At 42.3% G+C, this 20,000-nt stretch overlaps 2 protein-coding genes across 2 annotated transcripts in view; both read right to left on the minus strand.

Annotated features, from left to right (window-relative positions):
- Positions 1-15,698, minus strand: part of LOC138955217 (receptor-type tyrosine-protein phosphatase O-like) — a 30,935-nt gene extending 15,237 nt beyond the window's left edge. Inside the window, exons 1-2 of the mRNA XM_070326870.1 lie at positions 15,574-15,698; positions 7,038-7,176 (exon numbers count right to left, since the gene is read on the minus strand). The gene's annotated coding sequence lies outside the window, so the exon portion shown is untranslated. The remainder of the gene's footprint in view (positions 1-7,037; positions 7,177-15,573) is intronic.
- Positions 15,699-16,799: 1,101 nt separating this feature from the next.
- The window catches only part of LOC138955219 (uncharacterized), a 17,870-nt gene continuing 14,669 nt past the window's right edge, over positions 16,800-20,000 (minus strand). Inside the window, exons 7-8 of the mRNA XM_070326871.1 lie at positions 17,323-17,508; positions 16,800-16,855 (exon numbers count right to left, since the gene is read on the minus strand). Coding sequence (XP_070182972.1) covers positions 16,800-16,855; positions 17,323-17,508 — 242 coding nt within the window. The remainder of the gene's footprint in view (positions 16,856-17,322; positions 17,509-20,000) is intronic.

Raw genomic sequence — 20,000 nt, forward strand, 5'->3', positions numbered from 1 at the left:
TCCGCCTACCGCGCAGATCACAGCACTGAAACAGCCCTACTTAAGGTAGCGAATGATCTTCTCACTGCTTGTGACAGCGGCTCTGTTTCGCTTCTGGCCCTGTTGGACCTATCCGCAGCGTTCGACACCCTTGACCACGATATACTGCTGGCAAGGTTGAACACCACATTCGGCATAACAGGCACGGCTCTGGGGTGGTTCTGCTCCTACCTGACTGGACGCACTCAGGCTGTTGTGATCCAGAATAAGCACTCCGAGGACACCATATTAAAGTATGGTGTCCCACAAGGATCTGTGTTAGGCCCAGTGTTATTCACTATGTACATGCAGCCGTTAAGCAAAGTCATAAAGCACCACAATGTCCTGTACCACATGTTCGCAGACGACACTCAACTACAAAAATCCGCACACACCAAACAGTTTACAGAGTTAGTGCAGTCAATAGAATCATGCAGCGATTCCATCAAACAGTGGATGACAGTCAACAAGCTCAAGATGAATGATGATAAGACAGAGATCATGCCAGTTGGCAAACAATCAAAGTTAAAGCTTCTTTCAGAAACATCCAGTCTTACCCTTTCTGATACCACAGTCACATTCAGCACCAAAGTAAAAAACCTGGGTGTCCACCTTGACAGTAACCTGTCAATGGACGCCCACATCAACTCACTCTGCAGAACCGCCTTTCTTGAAATGCGGAGGATTAGCCAAATCAGACACCTTCTTTCCCTCGACGCAACCAAGACACTGGTTTCGGCTTTTATTTTGTCGAGACTGGATTACTGCAACTCGCTCCTAGCCGGCCTCCCAGACGCCAAGCTAGACCGCCTACAGCGCATCATGAACAATGCAGCACGTCTTGTGCTGCGCAAGCGCAAGCGCGACCATGTCACCCCTCTCCTCATGACCCTTCACTGGCTACCAATCAAAGCACGCATTACATATAAAATAGCTACCCTGTGTTACCGTAGCCTTCAAGACTCTGCCCCTTCTTACCTGTCTTCGCTCTTAAAGCCACACGTCCCCACACGCAACCTCAGATCCGCTGACGCAGGGCACCTTGTTGTCCCACGCGTCAAACTGAACGCTTTCGGCAAGCGCGCCTTTACCTACACAGCTCCCTCTATTTGGAACTCTCTGCCCATGTCTGTCCGCCTTTCTACCTCTCTCCCTTCCTTCAAGTCCTCTCTAAAAACACACCTCTTCCGGGAATACTTCAACCCCTAGCCTGTGCGAGTGATTCGATGTTGTCCGTGTGTGTGTTTGTGTGTGTGTGCGAGTGAGCGACACGAGTATATGCGAGTAATTGGTTGTGTGCACTGTTCAGTATTTGCCACATTAAGGAGAGGGGTCGCTTGCCATCGTAGCGCGCTGTGGGCCGGCTGGGGGCGGGTTGCTTGCGAGGGCTGTATTTTGTACATTGATTATTTGATACATGTATAATTATTAAATGCGTCTCCAGGAATATGTTTAGTTTAAATCTTGTGTCGATACTATTTAATTCTGCCTCGCTATTAGCCATTGAGTAAAACTGTTTTATCACCATTGCTTTATTGTTGTTAATTCGTCTCCAGAAATATGTTTTGTTTTAATCTTGTGTCGATACTATTTAACTCTGCCTCGTTATTAGCCATTGAGTATAACTGTTTTATCACCATTGTTTTATTGTTGTTCTTTGGCCATTTACGTTGAATGACTTGTTATACATTGACATTGATAGTTTTATTCTTCTTCTTCTTCGTCGTTCGCTAGATAGTTTTATTATAAGAACCTTTTTTTTTAATTCCTATTAACTCGATGTTCTTTAACTATGTTTGTAAATTGTTAGAGGATCTTTTAGTAGAAGTGTTTAACTGTCGAAGCTGCTTTTACCTAAGAGACCGACTGTATATTGTGCTGTTGTACTTGTCAGACTTGATTGTACCAAGTCCTTCACATGTTGTAATGCGCTTAGAGCCAAATATTTTTGTTTTTTGTAAGGGATAGGCGCAATATAAATACACTTTATTATTATTATTATTAAATATTCCAAGAGAGAAGACAAAAGGCGAAACAAATAGACAAGTACAATAGACAAGTACAATAGACAAGTACAATAGACAAGTACAATAGACAAGTACAATAGACAAGTACAATAGACAAGTACAATAGACAAGTACAATAGACAAGTACAATAGACAAGTACAATAGACAAGTACAATAGACAAGTACAATAGACAAGTACAATAGACAAGTACAATAGACAAGTACAATAGACAAGTACAATAAACAAGTACAATAGACAAGTACAATAGACAAGTACAATAAACAAGTACAATAGACAAGTACAATAGACAAGTACAATAAACAAGGACAAATGGACCCAGTGGGCGAGGGGAAAACAAAAGGAACACAAATCAAACCAAGAGGAATGGAGACAACGCCTAAACCAAAGCCTGGCTTCGGCCTAACCAAAAAGCATAAGATGATTGTAAGTGTCCAACGACACAGCATGCAGTTAATGTTGCAACATTTTCGACACAGCATGCAGTTAATGTTGCAACATTTTTGTGGCATTGTTAATAATATGTGCGCTGACTGTGCATTCATAATAGTATTTCTCAGAGTAATTATTACACATTCTCCAAAATGTTTACTGCCATTTGCAATTGTTCGGCAAGTTTATATTTTGGATTTTCTCTCAAAGTGGCAGGCATGTATTACTTAGACCAAACTAGAAGCTAAAGTGTTGAAATTGTACATACGTTTATAGGTTAATTTGACACAAGCTGTACTCTCTCTCTCTCTCTCTCTCACTCTCTCTCTCTCTCTTTCTCTCTCTCTCTCTCTCTCTCTCTCACTCTCTCTCTCTCTCTCTCTCTCAACACACACACACATCCTCCCATCCCTTTTAGGTCTCTGCCTTTTTCCATTTCTCTTAACTGAAATGTACATTTAGTTTATTCAACATTGGTTCGCGTCTAGCTCGTGGTATTACTCGTACCTCAAACGGTTTCTGAAATGAGAGAATACACATAAGATGAATAATCAGGGCTCACAGTTAAAGACCCATGAAAACAATGAACAAGTTCTACCAATGCGTTCATCATCCAGCGTGTACAAGCACAAGTCTCCAAAGTAATACTTTTGTTGTAACATAATCTCTCAATTGACCCGCCCCCCCCCCCCCCCCCCCCCCCCCCCCCCCCCCGCATGGGTAGGATGCAGCCACTTCGTCAGTCGCGGATGTCAATCAAATTTGAACATTGTGTGAAACTCATCGGAGGTTGTAAATTATGCACATTTAAAAAAGCATATTAAAAAAAAAAATCAAAAACGAAAGTTAAAATAACAAACAAACAACAAAACACACACACAAACATTTGAAACAGCTGTGACCTTGATATTTCACGAGGGTCAGACATTTGTTGTGTGTGAAGGTGTCACAAGCGGCTTTATTATTAGTATACTTTTATGCTGTGGTGTTGAAGGTATTGTATTGGAGCGCCTGTGTTCCTCTATTTCACCTGTCACAGGAAGACGCTGGTTAACTTCAAGTGTCTCGTGGAGCTCGTGCTCAGGTATTTCACGTGTATTTTACTTGTATTTTGTAAGGTGAACTCAGAGTAAAATTCGAGCTCGAAGATACTCCTTTTTATATTTAGTCAAGTTTTGACTAAATATTTTAACATCGAGGGGGAATCGAAACGAGGGTCGTGGTGTATGTGCGTCTGTCTGTCTGTGTGTGTGTGTGTGTGTGTGTAGAGCGATTCAGACTAAACTACTGGACCGATCTTTATGAAATTTGACATGAGAGTTCCTGGGTATGAAATCCCCGAACGTTTTTTTCATTTTTTTGATAAATGTCTTTGATGACGTCATATCCGGCTTTTCGTGAAAGTTGAGGCGGCACTGTCACGCCCTCATTTTTCAACCAAATTGGTTGAAATTTTGGTCAAGTAATCTTCGACGAAGCCCGGGGTTCGGTATTGCATTTCAGCTTGGTGGCTTAAAAATTAATTAATGACTTTGGTCATTAAAAATCTGAAAATTGTAAAAAAAAATAAAAATTTTCAAAACGATCCAAATTTACGTTTATCTTATTCTCCATCATTTGCTGATTCCAAAAACATATAAATATGTTATATTCGGATTAAAAACAAGCTCTGAAAATTAAATATATAAAAATTATTATCAAAATTAAATTGTCCAAATCAATTTAAAAACACTTTCATCTTATTCCTTGTCGGTTCCTGATTCCAAAAACATATAGATATGATATGTTTGGATTAAAAACACGCTCAGAAAGTTAAAACAAAGAGAGGTACAGAAAAGCGTGCTATCCTTCTTAGCGCAACTGCTACCCCGCTCTTCTTGTCAATTTCACTGCCTTTGCCATGAGCGGTGGACTGACGATGCTACGAGTCTACGGTCTTGCTGAAAAATGGCATTGCGTTCAGTTTCATTCTGTGAGTTCGACAGCTACTTGACTAAATATTGTATTTTCGCCTTACGCGACTTGTTATTCATTCGTTCTTTGCCTTTAGCCGAGGGAAGATAGCTTGCGTTCCAAGCGAATCCGTTCTTCGTTGAACGTAGGGTCTGTTTGCGTAGAGCAGATGCCGGAACCTGTTATCAACGGCAGGGGATATGTATGGCTACTTCAATACAACCAGGATGTGGTATGTAATCATTAAATATTATGTTGTGTGTGTTACAGTTAAATTATTCTCAGGTTTAGATTTGTTTATTGACTTATGAAAACCGGTCAATCCAAGATGGCGGAATGTATAGTGTGCACGTGCGTGTTTGTAACTTTGTACTTGAACGGTATGAATTTGTGAGTTTGTTTTGGGGAATGGTTTGGTATGTTATTGAATGACTATGTTTTGGTTGAAAGGAGAGTGTTTGACAGTTTTGCTTATAGAAGGAAGTTGGTATTATTCGTTGGACTTCATACTTAGCAGAATTAAATGTATAAGTCCGTTGGTATGTGTGTTCGAGATGCATGAGAGTGAGAGTAGAGAGTTATGTCCATTTAATCCTGCACTTGGTTGTTAAGTTATAAGGACGGGTGGGCGATGTTACTGTTACAGTGAACTAAGTCTTACGTTCACCATTCCAGGTTGTTGTGTTTCACCATGCGGAGGCTACTCTGAAATGGCCTTATACTGAGGAGACTGATGATGTCTGCCGCTCCACTTTCGACGACGGCACTGCTCGCCTGGCAAGGACTTGACGTCACAGATGACTCCTGTCGCTTCGCACTACGGCCTCGTTGACTCCAGTTCATGAACGATTTCGGATACGCAAGCACGGTAACATTAGCCTTAGCCCGTCCGAACAGCTAAAAGTGCAGGAACATTAACGTCATTGTGAACTGGGCGAAAGAGAGAGGTATGAAAGTTTTTAAATAATTATTCTTTGTTGTTATGGGCTTTAATGCTGGTTGATCTTTGTTGTCGTTGTGGATATTGCTGTATAGTGAGTTGTGTGTGTATTTATGTTATGTATAATTGATTGTTTGTAAGAAACGTCCTTAATCTACTGTTCGTGTCAACTCGTGTTTTGTAGTCGAAAGAGTAAGATTGTTTTGAGTCGTGGATGACAGACTGCGTGCGTGTTTTATGCATGTGTGCGTGACAGAAGGTCATTAATCCCTGAAAGTGTGGGAAGCTTAATAATTCACGAATCGCACCGGGAAATAATGGAACCGTGTGAAAGTTAGTAAAATTTCACAATTTTAGATTCAGCAACCTCTTTGAACATTTCATTTTTAAGTTGTTTCGAAAACGGGCGGCCCAACACTGCTGTATCCTGGCTCAAGTGATTTCTCACGTGATTCGGTAAACAAAAAAACAAAAAAAATACACAAATTGTCATGAGGCCGTATTTCCCCCTACTCTATTGTGACTGCCTTGATAAGGAGAACCAACTTTCACAATATCAAAGACAAGTCACCATGTTTGCCTTGAAATTCAGTGTTTTAAATCGTTATACTCAGTAATGTCAAAAGTAAGTTCGTGGTTGATTAGTTATATTTACAATCACTCGGATAATAACACCGAACAAAGCGTGTTTGTATATGGAACGTAATTGTATCAAATATCAAATCCATTGACTGGAAATACAACTCTAAATAACCCTTACCTTTACTACATTCGACATAACTTTAGTCGGAAAACCCGACAACAGCTAATAATATCTAAATTACACATTCACGTACATTTCAGCAAAGACAAGACTTGTGAACTGGATACAAAGGTAAAGATGCAGTCGGTGTCTGCAATATGTGTGTGCAATCTGTTGATAATAACCTGCACTTCTTCTTCTGCGTTCGTGGGCTGAAACTCCCACATACACTCATGTTTTTTGCACGAGTGGAATTGTACGTGTATGACCGGTTTTTTACCCCGCCATTAAGGCAGCCATACGCCGTTTTCGGAGGAAGCATGCTGGGTATTTTCGTGTTTCTATAACCCACCGAACTCTGACATGGATTACAGGATCTTTTTCGTGTGCACTTGGTCTTGTGCTTGCGTGTACACACGGGGGGTGTTCGGACACCGAGGAGAGTCTGCACACAAAGTTGACTCTGAGAAATAAATCTCTCGCCGAACGTGGGGACGAACTCACGCTGACAGCGGCCAACTGGATACAAATCCAGCGCGCTACCGACTGAGCTACATCCCCGCCGTCCTGCACTTCAAATTGTACTGCAACACTTAGCCACTTGCCAATAAAAACATGCACATACATCCGGCAAAGCCAACATATTCGAATCGCAGAGGTATATGGAACATCATCGCAATGGAAACCTATGTACCAACGATCTCGTCATCAAACGTTGTTCCTTCCTTTTCGTCGCGAAGTATCAAATGTTCGCAATGCGAAGGAAAAGTAGTCACGTTTCATGTCCACCACTACAGTTCGTTGGTACACCTAATTTCATCGCGAAGTCGCACTACAGACATATATCAAAAAGGTGCACCTCATTCATCCATGGTAGCAGGGGTAAAGGTAAAAAGTAGGGGGAGGGGTGTGATTATGATACACACCTGAAATCTGTGCCTGATGGCAGCGGACCATTGCAGTACACGTTTTGGTCAAGTCGGTCACAGGTGGTGTTTTCGCCAATAATGTAAGACGTAATTTGATCGGTGGTGGTTGCACGCCGTCGCCTTTCGCTATTGGAACCTGTGGACACAGTCAAAATGATTTTAAACTGTTGAAATTCCTCAGTGGCAGGAATGAAAAAAATGTGTTCTCTTACTTACGTAGTTATCAATTCACCAAACACACTGATGCACATGTATTACTTTTGACAAGCAGAACACGTGCACGTTCCCAGCATGGAAGGTACCATAACCACCTGCTTCGTTCAACCTCACTGCGCATATTCACTCAGTAATCACAACTGCCGTACAGCGATACTCGGCACGCCGTCTCACTGAATTATCGCAGGGAATAATGTGATAACAAAACACGGGGAGAGATCCGCAGTAAACATTCGGCTCGGCTGTACCACCAATCAACGCTCATATTTCCAAGCACACCATGAAGTACATCATACCGATCCCACCCCACAAACTGTGCCAGCTAGAGTATCCGTGTGTACGGAATTACAGCTTCTGTGGACCCAGAAGGGTGTTTAATTGCAAATATCTCTTAAACCAGTTGGAATATTTTAATGAGCTTTTAAGAATGCCTCAGACACATAAAAAGCTCTTATGTCCTAAAAGATAATTACATTTTAGCGAGAAGTAATTACAAAAACAAAAGTCATGTTTACACTACGCACGGACAGCATTGTGGGGCCGTGCAGACCCATGTTTCTCAAACTGAAGGAACTTACATGGGTAATATGTTTGCCCATTTCGCGTAATCGGTAAAACGCTGCCCAATACGCGAAATCGGCAGCGTTTTGCCGAATTCGAGTAAAGGCCTCTAAAACCTGCCTATTTCGCGAATTCGGCAGCCGATTACGCGGAATCGGCAGCCGATTTCGCGTAATGGGCAAGTTGCCCATTACGCGAAATCGGCAATAGCGAGTTTAGTGTGTATGTGTGTGTGTATGTGTGTGTGTGTGTGTGTGTGTGTGTGTGTGTGTGTGTGTGTGTGTGTGTGTGTGTGTGTGTTGTCGATACTGACCATGACTGTGATAATATACATTTTAGCACGAACGCACACACACTCAGACACACACACACACACACACACACACACACACACACACACACACACACACACACACACACACACACATTATACTAGTAATGCAAACGAGGCAAACATTTAATTTTCGAAAAAAGAGAAAAGCACGATAATAGGAACAGATAAACAAATAGATGAACATAACGAAGTACGCAAAATTGTGAAAAAGAACGCTCCTGAACAATACCAGTTGCTGCTATTTTCATCTTTCAGTACCACAAACACAGGTTATAGTTTGGCTGACAAGCAGTTTGGTAGTAACTTTTATTTGTTTTTACATTAGCTGTTTTTCGGGTGACATGACTGTGGCAGCGAGTGCCGCTTTTTCTACAAGCGCATCTCTTGGAGTTGCAGGATGTCTGACAGGCGCATTTTGAATACCCCTGGCCACCATGGGCGGAATGCATAGTAGCGATCTTTCTAAAGGAAGAAACGGCCGGGTTTGTATCTTCAAGCTGTAGGATTTGACAATCTGCCTTCTGTTACTGGTTTCTGGAATAAGCAGTATTGACGACGCCGTGCTTTGTAGCGATCCTATACGCCCCGTGTTCAGTGATTTCCGACACGACTCCAGGGCCCGTATGCATGAGGAGGTAGTCAGAAACACTGGAAGTAAAGGCCTCTTTTGGAAGTGGGAACTCCCGAAGTTAACTTTTCAACTGTTCACTATGCATGAACGCCGGAGTGGTGACTTCGAGAGTATTCGGTCATGGTCGCGAAAATTAGTGGAATCCCAACTAGTACGCATGCGTTTGTTAACGGTAAGCTTGCCACCAGAAGAAACAAATCTCATCGCGAGTTCAAAAAGGCGAACGTTGAGCACGCTGTAGTACTAACAGCGTTATTGCTGTTGTTTTTGAGTCACTTGAGAAAATGTGACTCTATGTAATCGGTCAGTGTTAGTCTGTCCGGCCGGCCGGCCGTCCGTAGACACCACCTTAACGTTGGACTTTTCTCGGAAACTATCAAAGCGATCGGGCTCATATTTTGTTTAGTCGTGACCTCCAATGACCTCTACACTTTAACGATGGTTTCGTTGACCTTTGACCTTTTTCAAGGTCACAGGTCAGCGTCAAAGGAAAAATTAGACATTTTATATCTTTGACAAAGTTCATCGGATGTGATTGAAACTTTGTAGGATTATTCTTTACATCAAAGTATTTACATCTGTAGCCTTTTACGAACGTTATCAGAAAAACAAGGGAGATAACTAGCCTTTTCTGTTCGGCAACACACAACTTAACGTTGGGCTTTTCTCGGAAACTATAAAAGTGACCGGGCTCAAATTTTATGTGAACGTGACTCCCAGTGACCTCTACACTTTGACGTCTGCTTTGGTGACCTTTGACCTTTTTCAAGGTCACAGGTATGTCTTGAAGGAAAAAAATTGAAATATCATATCTCTGAAACTATTCATCGGATTTGATTCAAACTTTATAGGATTATTCTTTACATCAAATTATTTACATCTGTATTGTGTTGTGAATAGCAATTTCTTCCTGTCCATCTGATGCCTCATATAATATTCAGAACTGCGAAAGTGACTCGATCGAGCGTTTGCTTTTCTTGTTTGAATGGTTAAACGAAAGGGTCGGTTCAAACCAGTGACGATTGTCTTGGAATCGAATGACTGCCTATGGCAATGACTTTGTTGGCCTGAATGTTAGGAGAAGAGTAAATGATTATGTTGAACTTTTTTGTGTGTGTTTTTTGTTGTTGAATCTCAGCTGCTTGCTTCAACCCTTTTTTTCTTCTTTTTTTTTTTGCGGGGAGTATCCCTCTTCATTAATCTGTTTTTCTTTGCTTTTTTTCTGTTTTTTATATTAATTTTTCTACTTTAAATGTACCTATATCGTTAACAATACTATTTCTAAATGTATTTTAAACACGCCCAAAAAAACTTCCTTTTCGGTAATTGTTAGTAATCATATTATATTTACAAATCACTTTATCCTCAACGCATTTCCAAGTGAACATAATGTTGGGAAAAAAAAAATAATCAATTTCGTTCTCACAATAAGTACAACAATTACTGCAATTTTAAGCCATGTTGAACTTGTGTTTAATAATTTTATATCGGTAAAACTCTTTGTTGGACAAACATAGATTGGTTATAGAGAAACTTTGGGTTACTGGTAAAGTTTAAAAGGAAGAACATTATGCAGTAGACCGTAAATAACTAAGTTTAGTGACTTGTTCCTTATTTATTGGGGAAATGTCTGTCAAGAAGTTTAGAAAAGACAATACTGTTCATCGGTGTTTTAATTTGTTTTCCCTCGTTAATTTTTGATTACGATGGCGATGCATGGTTATGTACAGTTAAAAGTCAAGATTCGATTTTTTTTTAAAGCATAGGACAGTTTCTTTACCGTCGTTTAAAAAAATTAACACAGAGGCAAAAACCGATTGTTGCAGTCTGAATGCAATTGAGGTCTATTAAGAAAAAGGTTAATTAAAAATATTTTTTTTTTATGTCGTTCCCAGCGGCACTTGAACCCAGAGCGTCGGATTGAAACTCCGAATCCGTAACCACTGCACTATGCTACTCGTCTAGAAAAAACTCTATGCAAAGATGTGTTATCAGTTATTCAGTCGTGGTAGTTTGAAAGCTCACCACCTTCGCCGAATGACTCGAGCACGGTTTTTTCGGTCAGTAAATGATCGTACTGTCGGTTTTAAGCCCCTCTGTTTCAAGCTTTTCACCTAAATTAAACAAGAATGTCACAGTTCGTGTCTATGGTGCAAGGTAGCCGACCGTCTCATTGTAGCCAAGTTACGACAGTTGCTCGATTGACGCATTTCACGTCTTCATTATTGTGTCTGAGCTCATTTTCCAATGAGCTGCCTTTAAAACCAGAATGTCAGGCAATTGTAGCATGCGTTGGAGGTTTCTTTTAGATGGGTAAGGACCTTTAAGATGCGATATCGTCGTATAAATGATGAAATTAACTTTGAAAGTGGTAACTTTGGAAGCAAAGTTGCCAGCTACTCGGTATGCACGAGCTAACTTGAACGCCGAAGTAGTGGCTTCGAGAGTCCTGAGGTCAAGGTCGAGGAAATTGGGGGAATCCCAATTAGCGCGCATGCGTTTGTAAACGGTAGGCTTGGCGACCAGAAGAAACAAATCTCATCGCGAGTTCGTAAATGGGCGAACGTTGATCGCGCTGTAGCTTTTACAAGTCAAGTCAAGTTTTATTTATTCCAATAAAACCCCGTGAGGGTACATGGAAAATTAAAAAACACAATAAAAACACATTTCATTTAACACCAAATAAAAGGAACTAAAACAAAAAGAAATCAGACTATGTACAGAAAAGGGAGTTGAGGGGTGAGGGAGAGCAAAAACAATACAAGAAACAATTCAACAATAATAATAATAAATAATAATAATAATAATAATAATAATAATAATAATAATAATAATAATAATAATAATAATAATAAAACACTACAAGTGCAAAGTGATTACATACATTTCTTTACTATGGGAAATGGGGGGAAGGGAGAGGGGGGGGGGTGATGGGTGGGTTAACATAAGGACAAAAATACTATTACAAACAACACAAAACAGATAACGGAGTATAAAGCTAAAAGAGAATTAAATTTTACTCGCTTCTCAAACAGTCCATGACAAGTGTCATGAACTTTGCGAGTTTTAGCAATAAACTCTTTTTTGTAGTGGAAAAAAGCTCTCTGAATTTAACTGAATTGGGGCGGGCATAATAATAGCACCGTAACAACTGTTTTCTATAATTGGTAAAAAAAGGACATACAAAAATATAATGGAACTCGTCCCATAGTTCAAGTTGTTGTTTTTGACTGGTTGAACGAAATGGTCTGTTCAAAGCTGTGATGATTGTCTTGAAATTGAATGAGTCTGTAATAATGATTTTGTTGACCAGAATGTTGGGGAGAATAAAACTTTTTTTGTTTATGTGGTAGCGAAGTCGGTTATGTTAAACCTCTTTTTTTTAATTTTTTTTAATGATTGTGTATCGGTAAAACTGTTTGGTTAGAGCGAAAGTTTTGGGCTACTGGTCAATTTAAAAAGGCAGAACTCAAGTTTTTTGGGGAATCAAGACGATATAAGGTGTAGTGAAAAGAAGATAAGTTCAGTAACTTTCATATTAATTGGGAAAATGTGTGTCCAAATTTTTACAAAAGATAAATTGTACTTAGGTGTAAGTAAATTATGTTTGTCCTCGTTAATTGTGAACAGGCTGTATGTTTATGTAAAGTTGAAAGTCAAGATTGGATGTGTTTATCCTACGCGCGTGTGTGCATGTGTGTTAGACATCTATAGACATAGACATAGAACACTTTATTGTCTCAATTTCGAGAAACTCGGGTGTGGTGAATCACAACAAACAACATAAAACGTAAGAAAATAAATAAAATATCGAGGCGCAAATAATCAGCTCATACCATAGTGTGTGTGTGTGTGGGGTGGGGTGGGGCTTGCACACACACACACACACACCGTCGAACACACACACACACACACCGTCGAACACACACACACACGCACACGCACACAAACAAACGCACAATTATACACGCACGCACGCACAGGCAGGCACTCGCACAAATACATACAAACACTTTCACACACACACACACACACACACACACACACACACACACACACCCTCCACACACACACATGTGCACTGCAAACCGTGGAATGAATGAATGAACAGACGCACACCTACACACGCACGCACGCACGCACACACACACACCCACAAACACACGCACACGCACACTCTCACACAAACACACACTCACACATGCACACAAAGACGTCCATTTACATAGAAACACCCCCTCCTGTAAGCGGGGATGAAATTTTAAGAGTGGTGGGCAGTGACCCAGAACGAACAAAAGTCAAAGCTGGCAACAGGTTTGTATTCAGGGAAATTTACACGAAATGCACGCACGAGATACAACTTTTCTTTCTATTTTCTCTCTTTGGGACTTTCATTTGCGTTAGATCGGTTTTATATGAAAAACCGAAGAAAAGCCCTGCTATTTTGCACTGAGAAACTTTGGAAGCAGCGTGTTTACTCCTGGGTTTCGCTGTAGTACAATTACCCTCACTTACTTCCTCGCTTGCTTCAAAAGTAAGCACTTTTTCCGTCCCATGCATGCGAAATTGAGGATGTACTTCCGATGTCGCTCAAAACGTAGGAAGTTGTCGCAAACTACCATCAATTACTTCCTCGCTTTGCTTCGAAGTAAGCCCTTCTTCCGGCCCATGCATACGAAAGTGAGGCAAGTTCTTCCGATGTCACTCAAAACTTCGGGAGTTTTCGCGAACTTCCCCCATAAGCATACGGGCACAGGGATATTTCTGGCGTCGAGTCGACCCCTGTCAAACTCCGACACTGGAAGTAGGACATAGTCCCCGACGTTTAGGGAGGGTTGTTTGACATTGCTTGAAGACAGCCTCCGCTCGGCACGCCCTTATCTTCTTCATGTCATAAGCAACTGTGGGGTCATCAGATGTACTAGTCTGTCATTCTGTTCTTCTTGAGATCTGGGATCTGCCTGGGAACATTCGGATTGTGCTGTAGTAAACGTTTCTGTTCTTTCGATCTCCATCGCCGGACAAGACATTCACCATGTACCGGTTAGTCGTCTGCGTTGGGCAATGTGTCCTTGGAAAACTTTTCTTTTGTCATTTTTTCATCAAAACGCGCATGATGCTTGCCGTCCATGCTGACTGTTCGTCTCCTGTCAGCAAAATAACAGCTTAAACTAAAAGTTTAAAGTAGGTATTGTTTGTGAGTTTCAATCACTAAGGCCCCTTGTTTGATTGACAATGCGGGCACACGAGAACAAGTATTTCCTGAGGATATGCTCACAAACCACCCTGTGTGTGGCTCGTGTTCTTTTCTGTTATACTGTCATCGACACTGTTAGCGTGCGCGCGCGAGAGAGAGAGAGAGAGAGAGAGAGAGAGAGAGAGAGAGAGAGAGAGAGAGAGAGAGAGAGAGAGAGAGCACACACACACACACACACATACACACACATACACACACACACACATAGACACTAAACTCACTATTGCCGATTCCGCGTAATCGGCTGCCGAATTCGCGAAATAGGCAAGTTTTAGAGGCCTTTACGCGATTTCGGCAAAACGCTGCCGATTTCGCGTAGTGGGCAGCGTTTTGCCGATTACGCGAAATGGTCAAACATTTTTTGTGCAAATCTGTAACATACGTAGTATACCACGATAGGTTGACTTATCGAAAACACACTCCGACGCAGAAATATTGCCCAGCTAAGAACCAACTTCGAAACACACCGAGTTTATTTCTGGGCCGTGTCGTTTTGAGACTGCAAAGATGCCAACGTTCTCTGCCTGTAGATAGCAGCTTTAAAAAGAAGACGCCAACCCAAGCGAGCAGGATAAATGTGAAGGCCAGACGCAAGCAGATATTATAAGATGTTTGATGGGTTGTTGACAGACCAGCTGTTTTGTCGGTCCGAGGGGGGGGCTTTGTTTCATATGTATTGACCAAGGCCGTATGCGCGGTGCAAAGTACGATATAGAACCAAATAATTATGTTCTGGGTTACGCTAACTGAACTTTTCGGACTGACAGAACCGAGGCATGACCTTTACTGAGCATACAGCTTTGCACACGGTACAGTAACACATTCCACCTCCTTTCGCTTCTCTCACCGCCACCGCCACCCATCCTACACTTGGCCTCACAACTGTATGAATAAAGCGGATGCGCTTCTGTGAGGAGTTGACTACGAGAAAGTATGCACAAAGATCATCGACTGGTACGCTTAGCAGTAGAAGCTCTTTGGTATGCATGCCAGAGGTGTTGCTCGCAGACTGGCTCGCTGTGCTCCGATATTGAGTCACGTTGCCGTTCCTTGCCGTTCATTTTTAAAGATACTACTTGGGTGTTGTTTGTTTTGAGGCGCTGCGCGGTCTGCGTTGGCTTTTGCACGCAGACACCCCCTTGCAGCAGTGACCCCCTGCAGCAGTGACGTTGGCACACTGTTTTTGAAGTTTTCTGTATCAGTGCTGGTGAGTTGTATCAAACTTATCTTAATCAGCCAATTACTGATTTGATAGACCGTTTGTGCAAGTCTGTTGCCGCTGAAACACATGATAATTGTTTTGACAGAGCGTTGGCTGCTCTGAACTTCATGTAACCAATCCCTGAACATGATAACCAATAACTGCACAACCTTAGTCAAAGTGACACTGACTGGATGTTTAAAAGTAAATCCGGCACGACCTTTAGTAAGCAGGCGTAATACCTTAGCACTGAAGTCGGAAAAGACACTCGACTCATCAGGGAATGCCGAAGCTTCAGTGAAACTGAAAAAGTCAGCATACTCTGCGACTTACCAGAGAACTGCGTGTTGTGCCATTCGTCCGGTGTGGCCCTGTATGTTCCAACATAACCCGCGTCCCTGAATTTCTTCCAGGTTAGCAACGTTTGTGGATCGGAGAGAGGCTGCACTCTTTTCTCTGAAACAGAACAAAGATACAATCTCGGATGATTTCAAGTCCATCCTAACTTACCCCGCCTCAATTTACCAAAGATTTGTACATGGATGCTGTGAAGGAAATCAAACAGCTAACAACTGAGTCAGGCCTTGGACCTAATATGGACCATCCATATAGGTCCAAGGTCAGGCCGAGTTAGCATGTGTGTCCTTCACGATTCACGAAAGCCAAAAAGATACACGTGGAAATGTGTGTCGCACGGAGTGAACAGAGGTCACAAACCATCGAACAATAAACTTCGTGAATCGTAGCTAGTTTAGTAGCACACTTGACGACTGTCCATCAAAGAGAAAGGTCTCGATGTAATCGCGCGGGAGGAGTAAATGCCCAGAGAGAATGCAAGAGAAGGTTCCAGCCCTTACTTGTGTTTTCTGAGACGCGATTGTCAAAGCACTTTAACGGGTAACTTTAATAGGCATTCGGATATCGATATTTTGTGTATCGCTTAAGCTGAACCGATTTACATTGCAGAAACTAGTTCGTAGAGGACAGATTGTAAAAACAAGATGTCCGCTCTTCATGTTTGTCCAGTGGGGCGTAACCTGTCCATGAGAGGAGGATTGCGGCCAGATTCCGGGAAAGAAGAATCCTCTGAGAAGCCGCCGAATATCTTATTTCTTGGGACCAGTTTAGCTGAAGTTCGACGGGACTTTCACGAAGCTAGCAGCGAGGCTACAGGAAAGTCCGTATAGTTGGACCCAGAAAGGTCACGGGACGAAGTGAACTGGTTAGGTCGAGATCGCCAGTCGGAAGATCAAGTACACCGCTACTTTTTCAAGTGAAGGACATATCGGCAGTTTTTGTGTGTGATCTAGTTGAGTTAAGCCATGTTCAGTAGAACCTATTTAATTAAAGTATAATTAGTATTTAGCAACTAGATCAAACGGTTGCCGCAGTCTGGTCCAAATCCTAACTGTGAACTGTGACTGTATTTTTTCCGCTTACACACTAGCCGTGTGTCGGTATCTGTACTGTGGATATCGTGTGTCAGTGATTTCACGGACTGTGTGTGTGTTTTTCTGTCTACCTCACGGGTAGCGATTTTTGATAGACTCCGGGTAAGATTAGTGTGTTAGGTTGTGCACGGGATTGTCACATAGTTGTTTCCATGTCTTCAAACCTGTGAGTACCCGGTTTTGAATCCATAACCCTGATACCTTTCTTTTCATGATTGTGTGTGTATGGTACATAACTGTATCATTTGTTTGACCCAATACAGTGGAGGGAACTTGTTGGAGTTGTTGTTTGTTCCTTAATGATATCAGAGAAGCGCATATGCATTCATTCACAGAGATGCATGCAAGAAACATGAGTTTTGTTTCATCTATCAGTTGTTCTAAACAGAGAGAGAGAGAGAGAGACTAAGAGAGAGCGAGAAACACGAACAGACAGAAAGATAGACAGGCAGACAGGCAGGCAGACAGACAGACAGACAGACAGACAGACAGACAGAGACGGAGACAGTGTTAGACAGAGAGACTGCCTGACAAACAGCGAAACAGAGCGAGACAGACACTGATACTGACACATACCGAGAGAGCAGACCTGAAGTTAGATCATAATGTTCCATAAAGACACACGCCGTACCTGGATCACAGTGGGTTTTGTCGTTTTCAGGCGGGACACAGACTGCAATGCCGGCCAGCGTGATGATCCCCTGGTCAGTATTCACCACACATGGACACACTTCCAGCTCCACAGTATGCATTGAGGGGGAACTCCCTTCCTTTTCCTTCAGAAGCGGCTCTTCGAGTGTTTCTTTCAGCAAAGGCGCTGCACAAGTATGATGCTGTAGTCAGACCCACTTTCCTCTTTGTCTAAACTCAGCAAAAAAACTATTGCACCCATTTTCGTACCGGCCCCAACCAAAACATTCATTCCCGTTTCATTTCATTCAGACTTATTATGACAGAAAAGGCGGCCAACTCGGCTTTTACAGTAATTTTCTGTTGTTGCCGAGTTTAGTTCCAGCACCAAAAAAAAAACCCCGAGTGAACAGCATAAAAACAGATACAAACAACCACAATGATGCAAACAAGGCGTGTCGAGCGAGATCAGCGCATTGAACAGGGTTAAACCCTGGATACACGCGCATTGAGCAGGGTTAAACCCTGGATACACGCGCTTTGAGCAGGGTTCACACCCTGGATACACGCGCTTTGAGCAGGGTTCACACCCTGGATACACGCGCTTTGAGCAGGGTTTAAACCCTGGATACACGCGCATTGAACAGGGTTAAACCCTGGATACACGTGCATTGAACAGGGTTAAACCCTGGATACACGCGCTTTAAGCAGGGTTAAACCCTGGATACACGCGCTTTGAGCAGGGTTTACACCCTGGATACACGCGCTTTGAGCAGGGTTTACACCCTGGATACACGCGCTTTGAGCAGGGTTTACACCCTGGATACACGCGCTTTGAGCAGGGTTTACACCCTGGATACACGCGCTTTATAAATAGTATGCATTATTTTTTATTTTTTATTATATCAAAACATGTTGTCCATACGTCAGCCTGAAACTACACAAAGATTGACACTGGAAATCTTGGATTAGTCATCGTGGGGACCACTAAAGACTGGCTAGTAAAACAAATTAAAAAAATTAAGTAGATGTGCAACGCCAAGGCACTGCATACCCCAGCGAAAGACACACCTCTCTCTCTCTGTCTCTCTCTCTCTGTGTCTCTCTCTCTCTCTCTCTCAAACACACACGAACACACACACACACACACACACAGACACACACACACACACACACACTCACATACACATACACACACACACACACACACACACACACACACACACACACACACACACATACCCCAAGTTACACACATACACACATACACACTCACTCACACGCACTCACTCTCTCACACACACTTCACTGACTGTACACACAAAACACACCCCCATACGCACATATAGACAGACGGACATACACACCTTTACAAACAAACACACATACACACACACATACACTTACGCACACGCACAAACACACAGCCACCCACCCACTCTCTCTCTCTCTCTCTCTCTTTCTCTCTTTCTCTCTTATACACACACACACACACACACATGTACATACGCACGCATGTACACACACACACACACACACACACACACACACACACACACACATTGACTCACACAAATCTCATACACACAAAACACACACTCGTACGCACATACACGGTTGGCCTAGTGGTAAGGCGTCCGCCCCGTGATCGGGAAGTCGTGGGTTCGAACCCGGGCCGGGTCATACCTAGAAGACTTTAAAATTGGCAATCTAGTGGCTGCTCCGCCTGGCGTCTGGCATAATGGGGTTAGTGCATGTGTTCTGCGCGAACTTAGAATCCGGTTTCATTCTAGAATGGACCGGGTCCAGGTTGGAATTCTAACCCTGCGCAAGTACAGGGGTGCCATTCTAGAATGAAACCCTTGTTGCTGGTCCATTCTAGAATCGGCCGTGCGCAAGGTTGGAATTTGGGTCCAAGTTGGAATAGTCATTTCAGTTAGACTATCACACAGCCAAAGCCACAAATGTGGATTTTCTGTTTGTTTTTGTTTTTTGTGTGTTTGGTTGGGTGTTTTTTTCGGGTTTTTTACACTTTACTCAAAGACATCGTGAATTGGGATTGTGATGTTCTGAAAGTGATTACGATTTTGAGAGACACTCAGCACTGATCGCTACGAACGGAAATTTCCGGACTGACAGTGTTATGCCGATCTCGCTTGTAACTTTTAATCTTATTCATATACATGAAGTTGGTCTTCTGAATTGTGAAGATAAAGTCTTTAGCTTTGTATCGATATATAATATGACTATATAGTTTGAGCGAGGGAAAGGCTTTTTTTTTTTTTTTTTTTAACTAGCTTTAACGTTCTATCAGGCATGCGCCTCTTAAGAACGGTGCTGCTTTGACCACAAGACTCGCAGCCATAGCAAACCCCTCGTTATGAGCGCCGACCACAACGAAAGCAATTGGCTGCGGTGGGCCCCACGAAAATCGGCAAAGGCGAGGCTAGTTTCTGTAGAAAATCGTCTCTGTTTTCTCCAAAATGACATATCATCCCATAACTGGCGTTTGTATTTCGACATAAGGTCTTGTGGCATCTAATCATCGATTTCATTCTTTCATTTGATTCATTTGTGAACGCTGAGCTTCGAGTATTTATGCTTTTCAGGGACATTTTTTGAAAATTCTGACTTTCCACAGTTTTTACGGAAAATCAAGCTTGTCAATCAAGATGCTGT

Source organism: Littorina saxatilis, unplaced genomic scaffold (genome assembly GCF_037325665.1).
Source record: "Littorina saxatilis isolate snail1 unplaced genomic scaffold, US_GU_Lsax_2.0 scaffold_228, whole genome shotgun sequence".
NCBI lineage: Eukaryota > Metazoa > Mollusca > Gastropoda > Littorinimorpha > Littorinidae > Littorina > Littorina saxatilis.